This window comes from Bubalus kerabau, chromosome 8 (genome assembly GCF_029407905.1).
Source record: "Bubalus kerabau isolate K-KA32 ecotype Philippines breed swamp buffalo chromosome 8, PCC_UOA_SB_1v2, whole genome shotgun sequence".
NCBI lineage: Eukaryota > Metazoa > Chordata > Mammalia > Artiodactyla > Bovidae > Bubalus > Bubalus kerabau.
The window spans coordinates 38358509-38385586 of NC_073631.1; the positions used below are offsets into that span (position 1 = coordinate 38358509).

At 36.4% G+C, this 27078-nt stretch overlaps 1 protein-coding gene across 3 annotated transcripts in view; it reads left to right on the forward strand.

The window, feature by feature from the left end:
• Window positions 1-27078, forward strand: part of SEMA3D (semaphorin 3D) — a 224489-nt gene that overhangs the window by 74762 nt on the left and 122649 nt on the right. For all 3 annotated transcript variants that reach the window (XM_055590094.1, XM_055590096.1, XM_055590095.1), the window contains one exon: window positions 10888-11078. In XM_055590094.1, coding sequence (XP_055446069.1) covers window positions 10928-11078 — 151 coding nt within the window. In that variant the 5' untranslated portion in view covers window positions 10888-10927. The remainder of the gene's footprint in view (window positions 1-10887; window positions 11079-27078) is intronic.

A 27078-nucleotide genomic window follows, 5' to 3' on the forward strand; every position in this document is an offset into this window, starting at 1 on the left:
TGGGTCAATTATCATGAAATTAAAATCTGATATGAAGAATGAGTTTCTAAATTCTGCATATGACTCCTAGTTCCTTTCACACACTGCTTTTTTTTTTTTTATTTTTTAACTTTACAATATTGTATTGGTTTTGCCATATATCAACATGAATCCGCCACAGGTATACACATGTTCCCCATCCTGAACCCTCCACCCTCCTCCCTCCCTGTACCATCCCTCTGAGTCGTCCCAGTGCACCAGCCTCAAGCATCCAGTATTGTTCATCGAACCTGAACTGGCGACTCATTTCATATATGATATTATACATGTTTCAATGCCATTCTCCCAAAGCATCCCACCCTCTCCCTCTCCCACAGAGTCCAAAAGACTGTTCTATACTTCAGTGTCTCTTTTGCTGCCTCGTATACAGGGTTATTGTTACCATCTTTTTAAATTCCATATATATGCGTTAGTATACTGTATTGGTGTTTTTCTTTCTGGCTTACTTCACTCTGTATAATAGGCTCCAGTTTCATCCACCTCATTAGAACTGATTCAAATGTATTCTTTTTAATGGCTGCACAATACTCCATTGTGTGTATGTACCACAGCTTTCTTATCCATTCATCTGCTGATGGACATCTAGGTTGCTTCCATGTCCCGGCTATTATAAATAGCGCTGCGATGAACATTGGGGTACACATGTCTCTTTCAATTCTGGTTTCCTCAGGACACACTGCTTATTTTTATTCCCAGATAGTGTTATGTTTATGAAGTTAATTATTTAAACTTTTCTCACTATGCAGGTGGATGCCTTACATTGTTAGAAATGTTTACTTCCCTTAGGCATTTCATTAAATAGTGAAGAAATAAACAAATTGTGTTAATGTGTTTAGCACATGCTTTTGCTTTTTAAAAAAGTCATTTAACTTGTCTTAAGTGTTTTGATCTCAAAAGTACCTACATTCCTAGAGAATTTATGTGAATACGAAGTGCAGGGTCACATTTTTCCTGCCATATGCTGTTTTTCAAAGAAGTTTCCTTTGAGATATTGATGCCTGCATGCTAAGTCGCTTTGGTTGTGTGCAACTCTTTGCAACTCTATGGACTATAGCCCTCCAGGCTCCTCAGTCCATGAGATTCTCTAGAGAAGAATACTGGAGTGAGTTGCCATTCCTTAATCCAGGGGGTTTTCCCCACCCAGGGATGGAACCCACATCTCTTACATCTCCTGCATTGGCAGGCAGGTTCTTTACCACTAGCGCCACCTGGAGAGCCCATCCTTACTACAAGTGCTGCTTAAGTAAGCATAGGAGAATATAAGATACTCCATTGCTTTGAAAGACAAGGTATTTGAAGTGCACAATTATTTCAGCTGATACAGAGACCATTGGGCCAATAAATAAATTAGTTTGTTTATATAAAATTTATGTATTTTCATTGAAGGGTCAATTTTTTAAAGGTTTAGATCCATTTATTGTCCATGTAGCAGAAATAGTAGATCAGTATTATAAAGTCTGAGAAACCTTTATTGGGCATATAACTCAGTATCTAAGTGAATAAGTAAATGTGTACTTTAGGAAAGAAAGCTAAAACTTTCTATTATTTATCAAAATATCAGTCAGTTTTTATGCTAATGATATTCTTAAAAGTAATAAAATTGAGGAACCATTCAATAATAAACACATGGATAACTATTTTTAATTTCAAGAAAATATAATTGTTTTGCCTTCTTAATTACAGTAATTTCTACTCTGCTTTATTCAATATTTCATTAATTTAAGAATCTCCTTTTAAACTGCAGGGGGCACATATCAGAATATTTGAGGTGTGGATATTAAGTTTTAAACAACATTCAGTTTAAATAATGTACATTTATATTTTGAATACAAAATGCAGACATTTTACAAAATATCCTAGAATTCTCATAAAGTATATCAGAATTCCAAAAGGTAGCAAATAGGATTATCTTGGTCATAAAAAGATGAATGGATCAGAATGCTGTCTGGAAAATGAGAATATGAAAAGGAGAATCTTAAGCCTTTGAATTGAGGATTAATCACATTTAAAGACAAACTGACTATGATTACGCTTTGTTACTTTTTCTGACCCTACAAATTGATAACCATTAGTACTTTGAGTAGCCAGTTAATATGAGATTTAAGGCTAAGAAAGAAGACTAGCAAAGCCATTTAGTCATATTTTATTAATTTTTTCTGTGTTTATTATTTGAACAGTTTGGGCCTTGGAGGCACTTGATTTCTTTAGAACTTCTTACAGTGTAAGCATGGTTTTGCTGTTACTGTCCTGTTCAAGAAAAAATGTAACCCTCAATATTAAATCTAACAGGTTACACGTGTATGTTCTGAAATCTCACTATTCTATTATTTTTTTATTGAGTTGGATTCAACTGAGGTAAGATCCTAGAGGATTTAATCAGGCTTTAAGTGCAAGGCTATATAAGGCATGCAAACTCAAGTAACATGTAACAGTGGTTCTTTGTTGAGCACAGATTTATTCAACAATATACTTTCAGTGTAGTTTAGAAATAGAAACATTATGTTTAAACCACTGCAAAATATAAGTGGAACTACTATAATTTATTCTTACTGAGTTTAGCATGTAAGTTTCCTTTTTCATTATTTCTTAAAAATCAGGTAATCTGTCATACTCCCCAGAATATATGAATTGATGAGGAATTCATGACATCTGAAGGCAGTTCTTGTTGTTTAGTTGCTCAGTCATGTCCAACTTTTTGCCACCCCACTGTCCATGGAATTTCCCAGGCAAGATTACTGGAGTGGGTTGCCATTTCCTCCTCCAGGGGATCTTCACGACCCAGGAATCAAACCCAGGTCTCCTGCATTGCAGGCAAATTCTTTACCATCTGAACCACCAGGGACACCCATGAAGGATAAATAGCTATTTATAAATTAAGAAATCAAGGATTCTTTTCCTCCTTTCCCAAACCTACACACACACACACACACCTGAAAAAGAATCCTAAGTTCAGGATTTTCAGGTATGAAGACTTATATTGTATTTTAATTCTTTCTTTTTTCTTTTTTTTTATTATTAAAGTGCTATTATAAAAGTGCTTCTTTTATAAAGTAGGGTGAATAATACTTTCTCTGTCATAGGAGATTGAGAATTAAATATACCTAATTAATTTTTTAAAAAAGACATATTGTGTTTTAATTCTTATCCTAAGTATAGAATCTAGTTTTTCACCGTAATTATACATTCTTACCTCAGTGACTTTTGGAACAAATAGATATAAATAAGACAAATTAATGAAGTTCAAATGTGAAATTTTATATCCCTTGCTCCTCAAATAATATCTTTGACAATTTACCATCCATCTAATAAGTTCTGGACTCTGTATTCCTTTGGGAAATGGCATAAGGCCTTCTTGAGTGTGAGATTATGTATTTGAATCTCTGATTTAGTGGAACAGTGTGTAAAACTCTCTCATAATCAGAACACTCCCTATTGGCTTCACATCTGAAGATCCCCAAGAGTGCTGTTTGTCCCAGTGCACATCTGGAACAGATTATGTGCAGTTAATTGGCTCCAGGTCGAGCTTGTTACAGACAGTAGCGCGCAGTATAACCTATGCAATTCACCAAATCCACCACTTTAGGTTAAATCACACCTACTTCTGTAATTCTTCCCAGATGCGGGACACACACTCTTGTAGGTACAAAACACACACACACACATACACTAACATACACTGGAAGATAGCAAAGTATCAATAGATTAGTGGAGAGGTTGTTGGCAATACATTTAACCCATAAGTGATCTCAATTAAAAGTTTAACTGTTGAATTTAAAGGATGGTTGGGAGGAGAAACAAAGAATTAGGAACAGCAGATTATAGACAGTGACTGTTTTATAGGAGAAACATATATAACGTTTTAAAAAACGTTTCAGGAGGTTCAGAATTTTTGATTTATTTTGTCCGTCACCCTTAACAAATGTTTCAGCACGTGTGGGCACTTACTGGAATGCCACAGTAGCAAGGAAAGCAGTGCTTTGATTTTTAACTTATTTAACAATATTAATGAGTTAGGTAACAGGGAACAGTATGACTACTGTTCATCATTGAAAACCAAAACATCAATCTTCTTAACATAGTGTTGGAGGCACAGGGCATGTCTTAGCGATTAATGACCAGTTGGAGGAGTAGATATCTCAATACATAGCTAAGGGCCATTAACCCCAACTGGTCATTAATTCACAGGAAATGTCCTGTACTGAGGTCATTGTTGCTAATAAAATGCACACACAGAAAGTTTCCTCTCTTTTGCCTGTGTACATAAAACATGCATTCACACTACATGCAGTTACATGTCATAAAAGAGTAGTATTACACATGTCCAGAAGCGCAGGAAAACTAAACCTAATGAGAAATGTAATGTACTTAAACTCTTTGTTGTTGTTGTTTAGTCACTAAGTTGTGTTCGACTCTTTCCTGACCCCATGGACTGTAGCCTCCAGGCTCCTCTGTCCATGGGATTTCCCAGGCAAGAATACTAGAGTGGGTTGCCATTTCATTCTCCAGGGGATCTTCCCCACTCAGGGATCAAATCTGTGCCTCCTGCTTTGGTAGTCAGGTTCTTTACCACTGAATGACCAGGGAAGCCCTGGTTTAATCCCGACATTCAACTAACCTTTCACTCTTTTTGGAGACTATGGGTAGGTGGAAGTATGCATGTTTGTATGGAAAATTCTGAAAGAGACGGGAACACCAGACCACCTGACCTGCCTCTTGAGAAACTTATATGCAGGTCAGGAAGCAACAGTTAGAACTGGACATGGAACAACAGACTGGTTCCAAATAGGAAAAGGAGTACGTCAAGGCTGTATATTGTCACCCTACTTATTTAACTCATATGCAGAGTACATCATGAGAAATGCTGGGCTGGAAGAAGCACAAGCTGGAATCAAGATAGCCTGGAGAAATATCAATAACCTCAGATATGCAGATAACACCACCCTTATGGCAGAAAGTGAAGAGGAACTAAAAAGCCTCTTGATGAAAGTGAAAGAGGAGTGTGAAAAAGTTGGCTTAAAGCTCAACATTCAGAAAACAAAGATCATGGCATCTGGTCCCACCACTTCATGGGAAATAGATGAGGAAACAGTAGAAACAGTGTCAGACTTTATTTTCTGGGGCTCCAAAATCACTGCAGATGGTGACTGCAGCCATGAAATTAAAAAACGCTTACTCCTTGGAAGGAAAGTTATGACCAACCTAGATAGCATATTCAAAAGCAGAAACATTACTTTGCCAACAAAGGTCCGTCTAGTCAAGGCTATGGTTTTTCCTGTGGTCATGTATGAATGTGAGAGTATGACTGTGAGGAAAGCTGAGCACCAAAGAATTGATGCTTTTGAAGTGTGGTGTTGGAGAAGACTCTTGAGAGTCCCTTGGACTGCAAGGAGATCCAACCAGTCCATTCTAAAGCTCAGTCCTGGGTGTTCTTTGGAAGGAGTGATGCTAAAGCTGAAACTCCAATATTTTAGTCACCTCATGCAAAGAGTTGACTCATTGGAAAAGACTCTGATGCTTGGAGGGATTGGGGGCAGGAGAAGAAGGGGATGACAGAGGATGAGATGGCTGGATGGCATCACTGACTCGATGGACGTGAGTCTCAGTGAACTCAGGGAGTTGGTGATGGACAGGGAGGCCTGGCGTGCTGTGATTCATGGGGTCGCAAAGAGTCGGACACGACTGAGCAACTGAACTGAATTGAACTGATGGCAAAGCAGTGGATCTGCTGTGATCAGATACCCATGTTCTACTAACACAACGATGTTGGGAAAATTGAAAATAACAGGCAAGTGGGATCAAAAAAGCACTGATGAAAATGGATGATAACAGCACTCATGGTCTAAGACCAAAGGCAGTGTGGAATAACCGCATCATTTGAGTTCTACTATATTAGATACCAGAACAGGCATGAGGCACCCACTGAATCATGTTACCTCCATTACCCGTTTTATTTTTATCATGCTTCCAGCTTTTTTGGAACCCTTCACTAGGTATCATTGTCATCTGGAACTGTCTCTCTTTTTTTTTTCTCTCTCCTTTTTTATTCTCTTTCTCTGTGAAACTAGCTTTGTCTTACTTAAACCTACATTAAACTCCTTTGATTGTCTTCCATAGCATCATATCAATATCTTGATATTAGCAGTTATTTCTTGAGAGTTTATTATTTGTATCTAATCAACTGCTCCTTTTAAAAAAGACTCTTATCTTTCTTCTCACCTTAATAAATGTTTGGAGATGAGTTATGGTGTTAGTGACCAGGAGTATATATATAATATATATTCATAAGTGTATATTCCTTAAAAATATTTCATTTGCAAAAAAACACGTTTTTAAGGAGAATCTATAACACAAAGAATGTATCTGTATTTTACAGGCATAAATGTAAAATTAAAAAGGTGAAGAAATAAATTTTTTAAGATACCAAGTAATTGAAAGCTCACATAATTTAAAACTAATTCTTATAAATTTTTCTGTAGATCAATTAAGTGACTGTTTTGTGCCAACAGTGTATGTGTTGTCCTAATAGTTTTTATATAATACAAAACTTTAGTCTTCTAAAGTTTGTTTTAAAAATGTTATTTACTGAGGGATTTCATTAGTGTTTTATTCTAAAATATATATTTTTACTTAAATTTTTAAAGCTCGAATTTTCATTAAGGGCTGCTGATAATATAGATCTTTTACATCAGACTGAAATTTCTGTTTTCTCTTAAATTATATCATTCAGTTCAGTTTAGTTGCTCAGTCATGTCTGACTCTTTGCAGCCCCTTGGACTGCAGCGCACTAGGCTTACCTGTCCATCACCAACTCCTGGAGCTTGCTCAAACTCATGTCCACTGATGACATTGAACCATCTCATCCTCTGTCATCACTTTCTCCTCCTGCCTTCAATCTTTCTCAGAATTGGGGTCTTTTCTAATGAGTCAGTTCTTCACCAGGTGGCCAAAGTATTGGAGTTTCAGCATCAGCATCAGTCCTTCCAATGAATATTCAGGGCTCATTTCCTTTAGGATTGACTGGTTTGATATCCCTGCAGTCCAAGGGAATCTCAAGAGTCTTCTCCAACACCACACTTCAAAAGCATCAATTCTTCGGTGCTCAACTTTCTTTATGGTCCAACTCTCACATCCATGCATGACTACTGGAAAAACCATATCTTTGACTAGATGCACCTTTGTTGGCAAAATAATGTCCCTGCTTTTTAATATGCTGTCTAGGTTGGTCATAAATTTTCTTCCAAGTCTTTTAATTTCATGGCTGCAGTCACCATCTGCAGTGATTTTGGAGCCCAAGAAAATAAATCTCTCACTGTTCCTATTGTTTCCCCATCTATTTGCCATGCAGTGATGGGGCCAGATGCCATTTTATTTTCTGAATGTTGACTTTTAAGCCAGTTTTTTCACTTTTCTCATTCAGTTTCATTAATATGCTCTTTAGTTCCTCTTCACTGTCTGCCATAAGGGTGGTGTCATGTGCATATCTGAGGTTATTATATTTCTCCCGGCAATCTTGATTCTAGCTTGTGTTTCATCCAGCCTGGCATGTCCCATGGGGTACTCTGCATATAAGTTAAATAAGTAGGGTGACATTATACAGCCTTCACATACTCCTTTCCCAATTTGGAACCAGTCCGTTGTTCCATGTCTGGTTCCAACTGTTGCTTCTTGACCTGCATACAGATTTCACAGGAGGCAGGTAAGGTGGTCTGGTGTTCCCATCTCTTGAAGAATATTCCACAGTTTTTTAAATTCACACAGTCGAAGGCTTTGGTGTACTCAGTACAGAAGAAATAGATGTTTTTCTGGAATTTCTTGCTTTTTCTATGATCCAACAGATGTTGGCAATTAGATCTCTGGAATCATCACAAAATGTCAAGCAAATGTGAAGAAAATATGTGTGGCATATTTGGTACATTATTCTTAAATGAGTATCTAAATCAACTTGATTCTTTTCATTTGTAGTAATCTTCTAAATCAAAGAATTAAATATGCACAGATTACACAAAGATAGAATAATTTGGTACTTCCTATAGGTAATTAAAGTAAGAGAGAAAACATACTGTATTAAGCATTCGTATTGAACACTTCATGAATAAACAACATACAATCTGTAATGTATTCTTAGAATATTTGTCTTACGTATAAAATTAATACATATATAATTTGTTTTATTTCACATTCCGAGACTGATTTTGACTTCTGAGATTTAAGATAAATTTAAGGAATCTTGATTCAAAGTCATTCTAATAAAAGCATTTTAATAAAGAGTTGATCTTCCATAAGAAAAATACTCCTAATAGACTTTCTCTTAAAATTAACCCTATAGGCATACACTATTTATTTTGATATTAAATAATTAGATAATTACTAAAGTATAATACTTTTTCATTATGGCTTAACTGTCACTAAAGAAGTATAGAAATTATTGGTACTTGAAGCAGGTACCACATCTGGAATCCTTCCCAGAAGCAGGCAAAGCAATATAGTTCCTATGAGTATGTCTTAGAAAATATCGAGGAGAGGGAAGATTTTTCAAGAGTTGAAAATAACTTGATTGTGACATAATGAAAAGCACATAAAATACTTTGGGGCTAAGGAGGCTGATTCTTTCTAAAGTCTGGAACAAAAATTTAATTCATCTCTTATTTGCCATATGACCTTGAGAGAATTATCAAAATGTATACTTCAGTTTCCTCATCTGTAAAATGAGGAAAATATATAATTGCCTGTCTTTCTTGGATGTCACTAGCATTGATAAAAAATAAATGGAGCCATGTTAAAAGTTTTAAGAGTATATTTGAGCAAAAATCAATCTGAATTGTGTGATACCAAACTGGAAGTATCAACCACCTATACTGAAGAAGCTGAAGTTGAAAGGTTCTACGAAGTGCTAAAAGACCTTCTAGAACTAACAACAAAAAAAGATGCCCTTTTCAACAAGGGGAGTGGAATTCAAAAGTGGAAAGTAAAGAGATAACTGGAGTAACAGACAAGTTTGGCCTTGGAGTACAAAATGAAGCAGGCCATAGGCTAACAGAGTTTTGCCAAGGGAATGCACTGATCTTAGCAAACACTCTCTACCAACAGCACAAGAGATGACTCTACACATGGACATCACCAGATGGTCAATACCAAAATCAGATTGATTATATTCTTTGCAGCCAAAGATGGAGAAGCTCTATACAGTCAGCAAAAACAAGACCTGAATCTGACTGTGGCTCAGACATGAAGGCTTTATTGCAAAACTCAGACATTAATTGAAGAAAGTAGGGAAAACCACCAGACCATTCAGGCATGACCTAAATCAAATCCCTCATGACTGTACAGTGGAAGTGAGAAATAGATTCAAGGGACTAGATCTGATAGACAGAGTACCTGAAGAACTCTGGATGAAGGTTTGTAACATTGTACAGGAGGCCGTGATCAAGACCATCCCCAAGAAGAAGAAATGCGAAAGGCAAAATGGCTGTCTGAGGAGGCCTTACAAATAGCTGAGAAAAGAAGAGATGTAAAAGGCAAAGGAGAAAAGGAAAGCTATACCCATTTGATGCAGAGTTCCAAAGAATAGCAAGGAGAGATAAGAAAGTCTTCCTCAGTGAACAATGCAAAGAAATAGAGGAAAACAATAGAATGGGAAAGACTAGAGATCTCTTCAAGAAAATTTGAGACACCAAGGGAACTTTTCATGTAAAGATGGACACAATAAAGGACAGAAGTGGTACAGACCTAACAGAAGCAACAGATATTAAGAAGAGGTGGTAAGAATTCACAGAAGTTCTTCATAACCCAGATAATGATGATGGTGTGATCACCAACCTAGAGCAAGACATCCTGGAGTCTGAAGTCAAGTGGCCACTTCATGCGAAGAGTTGACTCATTGGAAAAGACTGATGCTGGGAGGGATTGGGGGCAGGAGGAGAAGGGGACAACAGAGGATGAGATGGCTGGATGGCATCACTGACTCGATGGACTTGAGTCTGAGTGAACTCCGGGAGTTGGTGGTGGACAGGGAGGCCTGGCTGCTGCGATTCATGGGGTTCATGTAAATACTCATGTAAATGTAAGGTTCATGTAAATACTCAATGAATATTATTTATAATTATTATTACAAGGCTGCATTGGAAATACGTGAGTTTTGATTTATTCCATGTCTTAACAAAGACAACCAAGGCAGCTTGATTGTGGCAACCTACTTAATAACTATGTCCTATTATAAATTTTTTTCTTCTACAGTATTTTATATTCAGTGCCACCCTGTGTGGAGTAATATAGTGCCACCCTGTGTGGAGTAATATAGGTTGCAGGTAAGATTGCCTTGGCCCAGGTCTAAAATCTGTGCTGGTGGTCCTGACCAGATCATGTTTGATTGTCCCAATTACAGGTAGACTTGGAAATATTTTTTGGTCAGAAACAAAAGAAATCTCTCAAAATGATAGCTTTTATTCAGTTTTACTTGAGGATCTTTTTCTTTGAGGATTGTATAAGGCAAGAGTAGGCTTCTACCAGTATTCTTTTCTGACCACGACTCCATCAAGATACAGAAAGAATTGGTTCCTCCTATATTTGCATAAAACAAAACAAACACTTTAGTAGAAGAAGAGATGCTAATTAACCTAAGTAGTTGAAGTTTTTGTTTTGCACTCATCTCCATGTCTGAATAAAGCCAGCCGTTTATTTATTACACTTTTATTACTCAGTTTTGATTCATTCCCCCTGCAACAATTTGTAAGAGCAGAACAAGAGAGGAGAAATTATTTTTTAAAAAAACATACATTCATAAAATTATAATTTACTAAGTATAGAGAAATCTGCAAATTGCTATATTAATAGTTTTTTTCTTCTTTTTAGATTCAGTTAACACTGTTTGAAAGAGAACATTGTTTTCATCATGATTGTTACTAAAGATGAGAGACCAAAGTCCAGAAGCCACAATTTTCATCTTTTTCATGCCTTGATGACGATAAGCATGACCATGCTGTTTCTTCCAGTCATTAGAACTTCTAAGCAAAATATTCCACGACTCAAGCTAACCTACAAAGGTAAATGTGTCAGTGTTTTTCAGCATCTCTTCTTTTATTTAGAAACGCATGCTGAGTTCAGTGAAATGTTTGTAATCAGTTAATAATATTATTATTATAGAACACAAAGCCCAATTATTTATTTTTCTTGGTGAAGAAAATAGATGTAAAAACTGTCCATGTATACTTTTCAGTTCATTATTTACAAGTATTAACTATTGATTAGCATAATTAGGAAATTTTTATCCTCAAGTTGCAGTCAGCTTGTATTAAAACAATCCCTACATATGGTCAGGCCACTCAAGATGGTTTTTCTTTTGCTCTCTGTAAGTCTTCTGCTCAACCGGTGCCTGCTTCACCTACATCTGCCAGACTTTCCTACATGTTTGCTTGCTACTGCTGCTGCTAAGTCACTTCAGTCGTGTCCAACTCTGCGCAACCCCATAGACGGCAGCCCACCAGGCTCCGCTGTCACTGGGACTCTCTCCAGGCAAGAACACTAGAGTGGGTTGCCATTTCCTTCTCCAATGCATGGAAGTGAAAAGTCAAAGTGAAGTAGCTCAGTCGTGTCAGACTCTTAGCGACCCCATGGGCTGTAGCCTACCACGCTCCTCCACCCATGGGATTTGCCAGGCAAGAGTACTGGAGAGGGGTGCCATTGCCTTCTCCACATGCTTGCTTAGGCTCCAGCTAATGATCAGCCCTGGTATTTCTTTGGAAGGAATGATGCTAAAGCTGAAACTCCAGTACTTTGGCCACCTCATGCGAAGAGTTGACTCATTGGAAAAGACTCAAGCTTCCTTATGTGCAGAGTGGAAACACAGCCCATATCAGTCGAGTTAGCTACTTTGAACAGCTGCAAGATTATTTTACAGGATTTCTTAAAGGTCAACAGAAATATAATAACCATTTTATCTAAAGAATGCCCTCTGATAGACTTAGTTTTGAACCTCTGAATCCATAGGAGCTTGTTTGGTTCTTTTGTTGTGTAAAGAGATTCCCTCTCAGTTGAATATTTTGAATTCTTACACATTTATGCATGCTAAATCAGTTTCTAGAGTAGTAAGTAAGGAACCTGGAGATCAGGATGATCTGGGTTTCTGTATTTTGTGTTATAAGGATAAAATATACATACATATATGGCCTTACAAGGTGGGCTTCTCACAGTGACTTGTATACTTTATACTGCAGATGTAGTAGATATAATTTTTGAAAAATGATGAACTTCAATCTTGAAATTAGTATAAACATTTTGTATATTGTTCTCCTGATGAAGAAACTTATACAAGTTAAGGATATTTGTACCCAGGAATCTGTAGTAACTGCAGTGGTGTTTGGAAAACTCCTAAAGATGAGATAGGTAATACAGCTAAAGAGAGAATGTACAAAAGCTTTGGCAAAGGAAAAGCCGCTGTCTCCTTTGAATTTCTTTTCTAGATAGGAAGGCAAACAATAAACAGGTAAACAAACAAGTGAAGGTTACTTCAATCATGGGTTGTGCCATCCAGGATATAAGGCAAAAGACTGAATCCAGGATCCTAGTTGGACTTTATCATGTCTAAGTTTTAGGACACTATGAAGAACCTTGTTTTTATACCCATTTTATAGATAAGAAACACGACGTCAGAGCTTGAAGGCCTTGCCTTAAAGCATGAAGCTGTTAAGTGAAAGAACTAAATTGTGTGTTTCCATGTCTCTAGTTCAGGTCCATGTTCTTGCCACTCTATGCCCTTGAGAGAGATATTGCATGTTCAGAAATAGAAATATCAAGATATATAAAAGAAGAAGAAAACAAGGTTTCATTATTACATCTTTGGCAATATGCTCTTATCAGTAACTATCGAGAGTACTAATTATTTTTTGCTCCTCCAAAACTTATGTGTTTCTGTAGAAAAAAAGCTTGACGTCACCTTTAAAAATTTCATCTGCTATTATATAAATAAACATTAGTGTATTTGATAGAATAGTAATTTTGTTGAATTTTCTGAGGAAAGAATGGATGTCTATATGTTTTTTATTATTTGCAAATATATCTGTTTAACTGTGAAATGTGGCATGTCTCAAGTAGAGATAACAATTTGAGGCATCTAATTTACTTGATTTGACTAGTCTAATATTGATTCTGTTCATCTCGATTGAGTATAGCAATGAAGAAGGCAGATTCTGAAGCCAAACTGCTTAGGTCTGTGAGATATTTGGATGTTTATTTTCTGTATTGCAGTTTTCTAAATGCATTAATGTATTTAATAAGGATATTGTGAAGGTATCTTGATTCATGTAAAGCATGAAAAACAGTGTTTGACGTAGTAAGCATTTAGCTGTCAGTTATTTTTTGGAAATCATTATTATCTTGCTAGGTTGTTCCTAGACCACAGTTTTCCCTGTGTAAACAAGTTTGAAAAATATTATATAGTTTCCTCCTGAGGATTTACAGCATATATTAAAATCGCCTCTGTTTATTCTCAGAGATTTTCTACTAGAGTTAGTTTCTCTTAGTCCAGTATCACCTACAGACTGTGAATTTATTGAAGGTACTTTCCAGTATTTTTATCTTCATCACATTCTAGTAGTTAACAAGCCTTTGGATCATTATTGACCTTGATAAGAGGAGTGTCTTTGAGTGGTCAGTAACCTTCAGAGTGGGTTAAAAGGAATCATAAAATCATTCAGGAGCTCCTTTCAAAAGTGGACATTTTTGTTGTCAAATCAATGATTTGCTCTGAATTTATCTCCCCTTAAGTACATCGTGAACAAGCATAATCAATCTTATAGGAAAAATCCCCATATATATGTATATATTTTTCCCCCATGTGGAGTAAGTCATTGATACTTTAATTTCTAATGAACTCACTTGTTTTCCCAGACATATTTTCCCTAAACTGAGGCTGTGTGTGGGATTGGCTTTTGTCTGACATGTTCAAGGATCCTAAAGAAGAGAGTTAAAGGAACAACTGTTAATACCTAGAAAGATAATAATGTTTCACAGAAAATAATAACTGACGGTATGGCTAAAAAGAGATGGAATGGGAGAAATAAGAAAAATGATTAAATCAGAGTTAATAGGAGAGAAGGACAATCAGATTCTTTCACTGTTGCCATTGTTAAAACATTGGCTTTTAGTCTGAATGTTATGGGAGTCCCCTGTAGAATTTTGAACACAGAGGTGACAGGATCTGACTTTCGTTATTATAGGATCACTCTGGCTTCTGTATTGTGTGCAATAAAAAGGAGAGATCAGGAAACTAGGGAGCTAAGTCTGAGAGGATTGTAATAATCCAGGTGGGAAATGATGGTCTGTGAGTCAGACTCCTTCTGTGGAGATAGAAGAAGAAGGGAAGGTAGAGCCAATAAGGATTGTTGATGGATTGGAAGTGAATGATGGGTTGGATGGGGTGGATGTGAAGTAAGAGGAAAGTCAAGCCTAACCCCATGGTGTGTGTTTGTTTTTTGATCTAAGGATGGGGTTAATATTAATTGAGATGGTGGAGATTGTGAAAGGCTGCTGTGTGGGAAGATCAAGTGGACATATTTGTTTGAGAAGTCTATTAAATATCTAAGTGAAATGCCAAGAAAGTATTTGAGTGTATAATTTCTGGAGTTTATGGGCAGTGTCAATTGGAGATATGAATTTGGCAGTTAGCATATATAAATTTTAATTCCTTAAGTCAGGGGATTAGAGAAAGAAGGAATGAGCATCAACATGAACTAAAAGAAGTACTCAGGTGGGGAGGAGCAAAATCAGAAGTTGTGGTGTAGAGGAAGTTATATGAAAAAAGTAAGAAGAGGACTCATCAGCAGTGCCCTGTTTAGCTCTGTCATGAAAGATAAGTAAAAACCAACATTAGATTTAACAACAAAAGTCTATTGTTGACCTTGATAAGAGTAGTATCTTCAAGAATGGGAGTCAGAACACAAGGATGCATTCTGGAGTGTGGGCTCAGGAACTGGAGATAAGTGTAGGTAATTCTTTCAAGGGGTTTTCCTATAATGGAGATGTAGCTGAAAGGACAATGAGATCAATAGACTGTTTTTTTTTCTTTTATGAGTAAAACAGCAACATATTTTTGTGTTAATTGAAATAATCTAGGTGAGGAATAATTAAAGATTCAGGAGCAATATGGGATAATCCATATCCTATTGAAGAAAATAATGATAAGACTCAATTTTTTTCTCTAAAATCAGGCTCCTTTTAGAACATAAGTTAATAAAAGTGGATTATTTTGCATAATAAACTATTACCTGGTTCATTATCAGTGTCAACTGTTGTCTAGGTGGAAAGAGAGATTAAATAGATATGAAAATATATTCAGCTTGATATAATGACACAGGTTGTAAGTACTACATATGTTTAGAAAATTTATATGTAAGGACTTGGAAATAAAAAGATTAAATGATAACATCAGAGTCCCATAAGTAGATAATTAAAAAACTGATCTGTCTCCTGCATTTCAGTTCAATGTCTGTATTACAACTTGCCTGTATCTAAAAAATTTATATAGTAATAATTAAAATCTATTTTCTGGAGTAGGAAATGACAGTCGACTCCAGTATTCTTGCCTGGGAAATCCCACAGACAGAGGAGCCTGGCAGGCTACAATCCAATGTGTCGCAAAGAGTCAGGCACTACTGAGCACACAAACACACAAAATCTATTTAACAATATATGTAAAGCACTCTTCTAAATGTAATTGATCTGTAGAGGTTCACAGAGTGGTAGAAGTTACTAATATCACCATACAAGGGTATCATATAAAAAGTGTTCTGGAATTAAGAACATCTGAGAATCACTGAAGTCTGCGCAGTCAGCAGCATCACCCCCCGCCCCCAGCAGGGTGGGGTGAAGGAGAACTATATTATGAGACCTTTGATTGTGTCCTGGTTATGCATAAATATGGAAGGAACTTATAAGAGTATAACTTAAGTAAAGGCAAATTTTTCTGGTATTAAACCCAGTCAACCTGTTTTTTTGGTTAAAATAGTTTTTTTTTTCTTTTAAATAGTAGGTTTACTATCTATAAATTATTGAGAAGATAAAAGTTTTTATATGCAATTGCTTTTTGTATGACTTCAACAACCTAACATTTGGCTCTAATTCCTTAGGTCTTATTAAGGACTTCTTACAGTAATGGTCTTTCAATATATGTGTAAAATATAAATTTGTGGATATTTTAAAAATGAATGTCATTGGGTCTTTTTAACAAAATTTGATGAATGCCTCTCAAGAACTTGTAATATACCTTTTGCATTTTCCTAAGAGTCCTTTAAACATGCTATTTTAATCCTATTAATTCAAAAGAGGCATAAATTAAAACTAAAGTGCTTTTTACTTAGAAAGATACTCATAAAGAGGTTTATTTCACTAAAGCCCCAGTGAGCCAGACACAGTCTAGAAAATAAGACAAATATTTCAGTAATCCCAATGGAATGATGAAGTGGGGGAAGTGATAGAAGTGTACTCATTGATCTTAAAATATAAAATATAGCTGTAATGGGTGATAGGGCTTAGAGTTAGAAGACCTAGATATGTTTTAACTCTCTCTTTGGCATGTACTGTTCTTACGCCATTAAAATAGTTATTTGCTCTTTCTGAGTCTAGGTTTTCTCATCTGAAAATTATTGATAATCCTTCTCTAGAGGAGAAGCTCCTTGGATGTAGTAAAGCACAAAATGGATATTATGATAGGCTTCACAGAGAAACCAAATATATTATTGAATTAATTGAAGTAAGGTGTGAAGAAAATTCAAGGCCTTTAAAAATATATTTAGGCATCGTGGATATAATTTCTTCTGCCACAAATAATAGGAAATTCACCTAAGTCAATAATAAATCATAACTTGTCTTTACATTTTCCTTCCAGGTTAATGGATATTAAATGGATTACTTCTCTTCTTTGTATGAGAAAACTGAGAGGGAAAAGTTTTATATGTCATTGGTTGAAACTAAGTAGGTCATTTATCACTTAGAGCAATTAAGCTAGTTGTAAGTTAATCACATTGATCAAATCTGTTCATCCCTAACTTATTCTAACACTGTAGTATTGTACAGGAAAAATAATAATTTGGCTATGTTGTATAAATTAACACACCACCATTTAAGGGTTTGAGAGAAACTCGAGTGTGGGGAAGAAAGAAAGAGTCCAGCACTTCAGAGCAATGGGCCCATGGTTTTCTTTAGTGTTTCTACTCCAACTGCGGTGTAAGGACCAGTAGTACCAGCATAAATGAGGAACTTGTTAGAAATGCAGAATCTTAGGGCCTCTCTCAGATGCCTCAGTGAGAATCCATTATTTTAGCAAGAATCAGAGCTGATTTGAATGCATGTTAATTCTGAGAAGCACTGCTTTACAGTGCTTTATTTCTGAAACCACCCCCTGACACACACACACAAACAGGAATACTTGGATGGTGCAACAGGAATCTCTCATGATGACAGAGCATTAGAGCCACAGTGGAGTCTCCAAATGGCACATTAACCTCTCTGAATTATTAATAAGCTTGCAATAAATTCTGATTTAAATGGAAGGTAGAAAAATCAACACAAACAAGAATCACTCCTTTGAAAAAATCAGTTAAATGTTTATTAGACTTCTTATGTGAAAAAAGAGGTGATGAATTGCAGTGATGATTTAGACTTATTTTTATCTGCAAGGGCTTCTAATCTTTTTAAAGGATGAAATGCCTGTAAAAAGATTGATGCCATAGTATTATGGTAAATAAATCAAAACAAAAGAACTTCAGAGGAGGTTGGGTGTGAAATTGAACTTGGAAAATTGGAAGAAATTTAGTTTATTGAATTTAACTCTTTGTTGGCATTAGATAATTTGATCATAAAATTCTAACAATTCTAATTAGGGGAAAAAACAGAATAGATAACTTCATATGGATTGGAGAGGGATTGGCAAGGGATGGGAGCAGAGAACAAGGTTGTTTAAGAACCTGTTACAGAAATTTTGAGAAGTAGTATGGCTGTTTGCCTAGCTGACAATAGGAATAAATGTTTGAGGAAGAAGAATGAAAGATTTGCATGAGAAAATCTATAAATAAGGCTTTAAATTTACCAGGATGTTGATGTGAAGGAAATGCAATAGACTTAGAGGTACCAATTATTTAAATAGGGGAATAAAAAAGTAAGGGAATAAGGAAGAAGAACTAAAAATGATTCTGCTATCCTGAGCCTGAGAGCTCAATCATGTCATTAAAGTCATTATAATTGGTAGGATGAGGTGGCTGAGGGGAAAATGACAGTATCAAGCTAGCTATTGGAAATTCTGAACTATGACTTGGGAGATGCAGTGGGGTTTTAGGTGTCTGTTTTGAAATCATCAGTAGAGAACTAACACTTTATGAGAAAACAGTTTATGGGAAACTGTAAATGGAAAAGCTTATTTCATTGTTTATGCCCTACTGCCTGAATTAAGGGGGCTTACCAGGTAGCACTAGTGGTAAAGAGCCTGCCTGCCAATACAGGAGACACAAAAGACACAAGTTTGATCCCTGGGTTGGGAAGATCCCCTGGAGTAGAAAATGGCAACTCACTCCAGTATTCTTGCCTGGAGCATCCCATAGACATAGGAGCCTACATAGGCAGGATACAGTCCATAGGGATGCAAAGAGTCAGACACGACTGAAGTGACTTAGCATGCACGCACACTTAAATTAAAGAGGCCATTATTCTATGACTGTATTTTGAATCTCCCTCTTGCAAGTCCATAAGCATATTCTGATTCAAATTCCATGCACATCTCTATAGAATTATCTTCCTTAGGTAAGAGAGAGAACCCTTTCTGGACAAATCCTAGAGAAAAGTTCCATGGATAACTGACATCTGTTTGTTTTAAATGAAAAACCAAATGGACATTTTCCTGAATCACTGGAAATTAATTTTCAAATCAGATGTCATGCTGAACACCCAGCATAATAAATGAAAAACAAAAAAGACATATTCAGGCCAATCATTTTAAATTTTATAATAGCAGAGTGATGAGGGAAAAAGAAAGAAAAAAAAAAACAGAAGACATTCAAAACCTTGGGGCACTGATGGCATGAGACTTTTAAACTGTAACTTTGGATAATGGAAAATTTCAAAAATTTAAGTCACAGACACCTCTGGAGATGCGCTCACCAAAATAAGAAAATAAATCAAAAAGTAAAGACATGAGATCCAGGAAAGATGGGAGTCATACTAGGAGAGAAGTTGAAAAAAGTCTGAGAAAGTATTACTCAAGCCAGAGAACAGACAGTTCAGATTGGAACAGGAGGAAGAGCCTCGGAGTGGGTTTTCCTGGAGAGAAACAAAAACATATGACAATTTCATTTGAAAATTTTATGGACACAGTTTTCAGAAGGTGTGAAAAGTTTTGACCATGATCTTAATGAAGTCAAAGCAAATGTCACAATTGAGAAATTGTTAACAAAACCAATATATTGTTCAAGAAATTAAGGATCATTAAAGAACAGTTTTTCTAAGTAGGGAAGAATATTTACCTTGTACTAGTAATGGAATGATTAAATATAGCTTTCATAAAAATGGATATTCTATAATGTTAGGGACTTGGTTGGAGGGAAAGAGTTGGCATAAGAAATCTAAAATTCTCAGTTTCTGTAAACAATAATTCAATAGAAATGTCTTAGTGATTGAAAGGATAGTAGGAACATATATATTATTTGTAAATATGAAAATAAATAGAAAATAAACTAGTAAATATGTCAATAGATTCTAGATTGGAAGTGGACAGAGAATTGGAGATGACAAATGGGCTTATATATGCCTCTTAACATTACTTTTATATGTGTGTGTGTGTGTGTGTGTATATATATATATATATGCTTAACTTTGATTAATGTAATTTAAAAATATTATTGTAAAATATTATAAGTTAGTCCCATAACCCTGCTACCCTGCTCTGTAAATTAACTTGTATGCATCTTTGCTTGAGGAATTATTTGCTCTTGTCATATTTGTCTTGCTATTTGGAATCAATAATAAGTGATGTATTATAAAATAAAATGTATTGACATTTTTGAGTTTTTTAAAATTAAATTCACATTCTAAATTGAAAACAAATTTATGCTCACTTGTGATATGGTGTTTTGATTTTAAGTATTCCTTGAAATTTAAGAAGGAAGACATTCTCAATACCTTAAAGTGAATTAAGAAAATAATTGTCAAAGTAGAATGTATCTTTCCTAGAATTATCCTGTCAAGTATTTCTGAGGCAGTTTATTCTGTCATTGCCTTGTTCTTCTGGAAATGTATCAGTTATTTATAATGTTAGCCTTTTTTATAGGTCAGTAGCAAAATTTATTATGGCCAAGCTTTTGAGAATTTAAAACTATTCATTCTTACTCAAAGAAAGAATTTAAAAGGGATCCATAATCATAAATTATGAATCTCACCTGTGATGGATCATAAAAGAAAGGCATCTATTGTTGAAAGCTGGCCAAATAAGAATAAACCTGTGATTTAAAAGCATGGATGTAGATGAAAATGTGATGGTGTAAAATTACCACACTCCTATTCCACATCTTGTCCTGGAAAGAATGTAGCTCTGACGATATAATAGACTTTACTTGTTCCTAGTGTATGTTTCCCTATGTGGTGTCACCTGATTTATTATTGATATAGATAATGATCTGTCTGAGACCTAATGAACAGAACAGTTTCCAACATTACATTGCAGATGAGCAAATAAGAATTTGATTTCTTTTTCTTTCTGATTTGAACTTGCATTATTTTGCAAGGTAGAGTTAGACTTTTCATCTAGGAAAATATAACAGTAATATATTCTTATAATTTAGTCTTTTTGTCAGGATTTTAAGTTTGAATTACATTCTTTATATATTTTGAGCAGTTAGCTATGGAGACTTAAGCTTCATACATAGAGAATAAGCAGTGTGTTTAATAGGTAAAGGTGAGCTATCTTGGTCATCAAAATCTTTTCATGTAGTCTCAGGCCTCAGAAAACCAATTGAAAGTCAGGTGGGGCCAATTTAAGATGAGCTCTCTTTCCAAAGGTTAAATCCAAGAAAGAATTCTTGCCTTGCCTTGGACCAAAAGCAGGAGAAATAAATACAGATTCATAGAGGGCCAAAGAGACTCAGTGAGTCACAAAATTAGGGACTAATTTTCATTTTGGAATGAATAGTTTGCTCTCTTTACTCAACTCCTGACCCAAACTGAGAACAGGCTTTGGGGATGGAGGGTAGTGAGGTTGGTTTGATAGCCAAAACATTTCTGGGAACTGTGGGATCAAGAGGTTCCATAGAAGGAGTCTTGGGAGACTGACAGTCATGGAAGCCCAGAGAATTCAGAAGTCAAGAGGGAGAAGCTGAATTTATGGAGAAGGCAAGAATGAAAACACTTTTACCTCTTTATTTAGATGGTGTTGCAGAGAACACACTGGAGATGTGACTGTGTTCAAGAAACATCAGGATAGTCCTAACGATATAATGGTTATTTCCTTGAGGAAAAAGATGGGCGGGTAGGGTAAGAATTTGTGCTTTTCTGCTGAATATCCTGAATGGTAGGGAAAAGTAACAGAGTTGTGTGTGTGTGTATTTGTCTTTCTTTCATTCTTTTTTTTTTTTTTTTTTTTTTTTTTGGCAAGTGCCCAGTCCTAACCAATGGACCACCAGGAAATCCCCAGGGTGACAGGGTTTTGATCCGGATCCATTTTTGGCTATAAGCTTTTTCTGCTGAGGAATTTGACTAGAAACTGGCTTTGCTCAAAGGTGATTTTATTTTTACCCCATGAAAATCTGCCCTTAATAACTTTGATTTTCTTCTTTAAAAAAGAGCTTCCTGTTAAGTGTTCTTTAAAGGATGTGGGAAGCCATTTTTTAACTATGTAGTCTTCTCAAGAGAGAGATTGTCAGCTCCACCCAGTTTAGAATTTCTGGCAATAAATGAAGTATTTCAAGGGTTTGGGATTTTGTTCATTTAATAGTGAACACTGAGGAAGTCTGTGTTGCCTAATCCTAAATTCATTAGATTCAGACCACTCCTTTCCTTTCTGGGGTGAAGAGGAAGAGTGTAGAACATTAGGTCAAATATTTCTTCAGGCTGAAAGAACAAGTATATGAAGGGACACTACAGGGAGATATAAAGAATTCTTTATAGAACAAGCTATTGTTTCAAATAGGAGCAGGAACTGAGATCTTCAACCTTCCCCTCACATAGAGGGTCATGTGGCTGTGAGTCAGGGGGTTCATTGCTGCCATATTCTGCCATGAAGAGCAAATTGGTTTTGTGAAGCCCACTTAACCATTCTGAACCTCTTTGAATTGGTAATAGAGAATTCAAACAGCATTATCAAAATCTCCCTTTAGCTCTAATTATGTTATACTGTATTTCTGTTCTTCCCAAAGGTTAGAGACTACCTACTCCAGGGAATAGAGCAATGGCCTGGAGTAAACAGATGAGTGAGTTACTTGATATGTGTCCATTTAAGTTTGTTATTTGATATGTATCAAATATATTTGATATATTTGATATGTGTTTTAACAGAGTTCAATGTATGGTTCTAATCCCACAGAACTTCAGTGTTGAAAGGTGATCAGAGACCATTTGGTTTCTCCAACCACCATATTGGCAAGAGCTGTGTTATTTGGCTTGCTAATGAAGACAGAGAGGAAGCTCTTTCTATTTTACTGTTAAAAGTATTTAACAATCTACTACTGTGGTACCATTGTCCTTTGTCACAAGTACATTCTCAAGACTTCCCTGGTGGTCCAGTGGTTAAGACTCCATGTTTCCAATGCCAGGGGCATGGATTTGATCTCTGCTTGGGGAACTAAGATCGTATATGCCCTGTGGTGTGGCCAAAATAAATAAGGTCTTCAGCCACTAGAAGTTAAAAAAAAAAAAAGATATATTCTCATTTTTGTTGTGGATGAGCATTTTCTCCGCACTAGGCTGTGAGGTCAATGAGTGGAACTTGTTAGCAGAGTTTTTATAGCATATGCAGAGAACCTGGTGCTCTTAGATGAGTCAGTTGTTTGCCTTCAGAAATCTAGTTTTATAATGGTAGAGACTCACTTTGTTGTGTTAGAAATGAGAAATTATTTTAAGTATGCTATTAACTGTATGTGGGAGACATACAATTTATCTGTGCCTTTGGTGAGATGGGCTTCCCTTGTGGCTCAGCTGGTAAAGAATCTGCCTGCAATACGGGAGACCTGGGTTCAATCCCTGGGTTGGGAAGATCCCCTGGAGAAGGGAAAGGCTACCCACTCCAGAATTCTGGCCTGGAGAATTCCATGGACTATTTAGTCTATGGGGTCGCAAAGAACTGGACACGACTGAGTGACTTTCACTTTCACTTGGTAGGATAACAGAAGATGTTGATGAGCTCTAGATATACTCTTCAGCAATGCACACATACATACAAGGGGATTCCCCGATGGTGCTAGTGGTAAAGAAGCCACCTGCCAATGCAGGGGATCTAAGAGACTTGCAGGTTCAATCCCTGGGTCGGGAAGATCATCTGGATGAGGGCATGGCAACCCACTCCAGTATTCTTGTCTGGAGAATCCCATGGACAGAGGAACCTGCTGGGCTACAGTCCATCAGGTTGCCAAGAATCGGATACGACTGAAGTAACTTAACACGCAGGCACATGAATACAAATATAGGAAAATACTATACTCTTTATAGGTGTTTTGAACCACAGAACCATCCTGTTGCTCTGTAATGGTTTCTTGATCATGGATTATGAACATCTTGTCTGTGTCATCATTCAATTAAAATCCATCCTGTGCAGGATTTTCATAGTTAAACTGCTACTGCTAAGTCGCTTCAGTCGTGTCCGACTCGATGCGACCCCATAGACGGCAGCCCACCAGGCTCCCCCGTCCCTGGGATTCTCCAGGCAAGAACACTGGAGTGGGTTGCCATTTCCTTCTCCAATGCAGGAAAGTGAAAAGTGAAAGTGAAGTCGCTCAGTCGTGTCCGACTCTTAGCGACCCCATGGACTTCAGCCCTCCAGGCTCCTCCGTCCATGGGATTTTCCAGGCAAGAGTACTGGAGTGGGGTGCCACTGCCTTCTCCAATAGTTAAACTAGTAAATGATTAATCATAACTTTGATGTATTTATTTCAGAAATAATCAACTGTAGATTTTTCAAGAATCTCTTGATAGAACAAGAATGGGAATTTGAGGCCCTGGTTGATTGAGTGAGATTACAAACTGAGAACAAGGTGATAGGAAAATGAACTGCTAAAAGAACAGAAGGAGTGATTATGGTGGCTTAGGTCAAAGGTTTAGGTAGGAAGAACAAAGAATGTATTTAGGACCTAGAGGTCTGCAGAAAGGTGGGGCTGGCTAAGTAAGTACAGAGCAGACCCCCTCTGAATGGCATTTATGAAGCAGCCCATTCAATCCACCACCAAAGTGGGGGGAGGGGGAAAACAAGATGAAGTCTCTGTTAAAAAGAATTATAAACTGTGGACAATTTAAAAAATCATATGCCTAAGACTTGCTGGTTTAAGGGAAGAAAAAGTAAAGCTTGGAAATATATCGCCAAATTATTAGTCTTTAACTTGCATGAGTTTTCAGCCTGCAGAGCCAGCATTCATATCTGATTCCTGAAATCCTGAGAGTATATCAGCTTTAGGTGTTAAGATACAGACTTCTGGATTTAACTTTTTTTCCTAGGCTTTTGTTGATGATCCCGTGGAAACAAAAGTGAATTTGCTTGGTTTGGCAGAAATGCAAGAAAGATAAGCTGCTTAGGGGAGAGGGAACCTGTTCCATTCCCTGTCCCAAGGTCTTTTCAAAATGTGTCAACCTGAGAAATTTTCATATGTAATGTCTGAATCTAATTATTTAGTTTGGCTATGAAGCATCGGTAAAGCATGTTCTAATCGGTTTGATGCTAACATTGTCACAAGGCAACATTAAATCATTTTGAAATGATAATACTTAAGGTTAGTCAATATTTTTGCAGCTGTTTTTCCTTGTCAAATTTGTTTGAAACTAAACCCGATAAAATTGGTTATGGTAAAAGAAAATAAAGCAAATGATGATGTCCTTTATTTTCCTCATTTAAGTAGAGACAGAAAATGAGATGCAATATCCTAAACATCTTCCTCCTCCCCTTAGTACCACCATAATTCAGGGACTTACCATCTTTTAGAAACTTCTGGATAGTCTCTCTGCCCCCATGTTTCCTGATTCTCATCCATCCTGAACACAGCAGCTAGACTTATTTTTGTAACGCTCAGCTATACTCTTTGTGACTTTCTCTGCATAAAATATTTTATTGGCTTTCAGTTGCCTATATAATACCTAACCTCTGCAGCCTGACGGCTTACACCCTGACTACTTCGAGACAGCCTCACTTTTCACTGCCCCTACCTCTTCTCTCTGTTCCAGCATACTGAACTACTGCAGTTCCACACATACTGATTAAGTGCTCAGTTTGTCTCAGCCTCTGAGCTGTGTGCTGGGGGTTCTTTTGTTTGTTTGTTTGTTTGTTTTGCCCATACACTTTTATTTTTTTTTAATTTTATTTTATTTTTAAACTTTACATAATTGTATTAGTTTTGCCAAATATCAAAATGAATCCGCCACAGGTATACATGTGTTCCCCATCCTGAACCCTCCTCCCCCCTCCCTCCCCATACCATCCCTCTGGGTCGTCCCAGTGCACCAGCCCCAAGCATCCAGTATCGTGCATTGACCCTAGACTGGCAACTCGTTTCATACATGGTATTTTACGGGGGTTCTAAGATAAGTAAGACCTGGTCTTTGACCTGAAGGAACTCATAGCCCATAGTAGGAAATGGCATTAAACATGCAATATGTAAGCATAATATAAGATGGTATATACCCTGGTACAATACATTCGAGTGGTCCTCTGCTTGGAGTAAATGTTTTTTATATTTTTCCTGTAAAGTTTCTGTCCACCCTTCAGGAATGTTTGTAAATATTACCTCCTTCTGTAAGGTGATACATAATTAACTACTTGAAAGATTTGTTAACATTTTGTGTATACTTCTATTAGAATTTATTTTGCTTGTACTGTATTGTCTATGCCTATCTGTTTGCATATGGATCCGTGAGCCCCTAACAGCGAGGCTCAGCTATCCCACAACCTTGTTTGCATGCTTAATACTTTCTAAGCTTATAAATATTTGTAGACAAAATAGCTTTTTAATGTTATTCCAAAATTATTTTAAAAAACACAGAGATGTGCTAATCTTCATGAGTCAGATTTAATGGAAGATGAGTTGATATTCCTTCATAGAACTTCATAGAACTCATTTGGTCCAAACCAGAGTTTAATATTCAAAGTAACACTATTTATTGAACTTTGCCTATCTTCAAGACATTGTTCTAAGAACTTCATATAAGTTACCTCCTTTAATCATGGGAATTATGAGTTGGGAAATATGACTTCCTTTTTATAGATTTTATAGAGTTTTTTAAAAAATCATTATTATAATAGCTAATAGTTACACAGCACTGCTGGGCACTATTCTAATGCTGGTCATATGTTTACTGATTATTCTTCACACTTTCATAATTTATTACATTGTTTCTATCCATCATTATTCCCATTTTATAGATGAGAAAACGAAGGCATAGAGAGGTTAACTTTCTTGCCCTAGATCATACAGCCAGAATTGCAAAGTCCAGTAAAATGTAATGGACTTTAATAAGTGACGAGTGATGTTATTTGGGTTGCAGAAAATGAGAAGGCATGATTAGTACTTGGAGTAAAATATATTGAAAAGATTTGGGTTCCTGTAAACTCAGATCTAAATTTAAATTTATTTCCTTTTTTGTTTGTTTTGTTTGGCCATATCACATGGCTTACGGAATCTTAGTTCTCTGACCAGGGATTGAACCCAGGCCCTCAGCAGTGAGGCCCTCATCCTAACCACTAGGATTCAGACCTGGATTTGAATAGAAATTTGTCTATATCACAATCACAACTGAAAGACTTAGGCCTTGTAACAGCCCCAAAATAAATGGAGACTGGGACTGAGGTTATATTGTCAGCTTTGCCACTGTCGT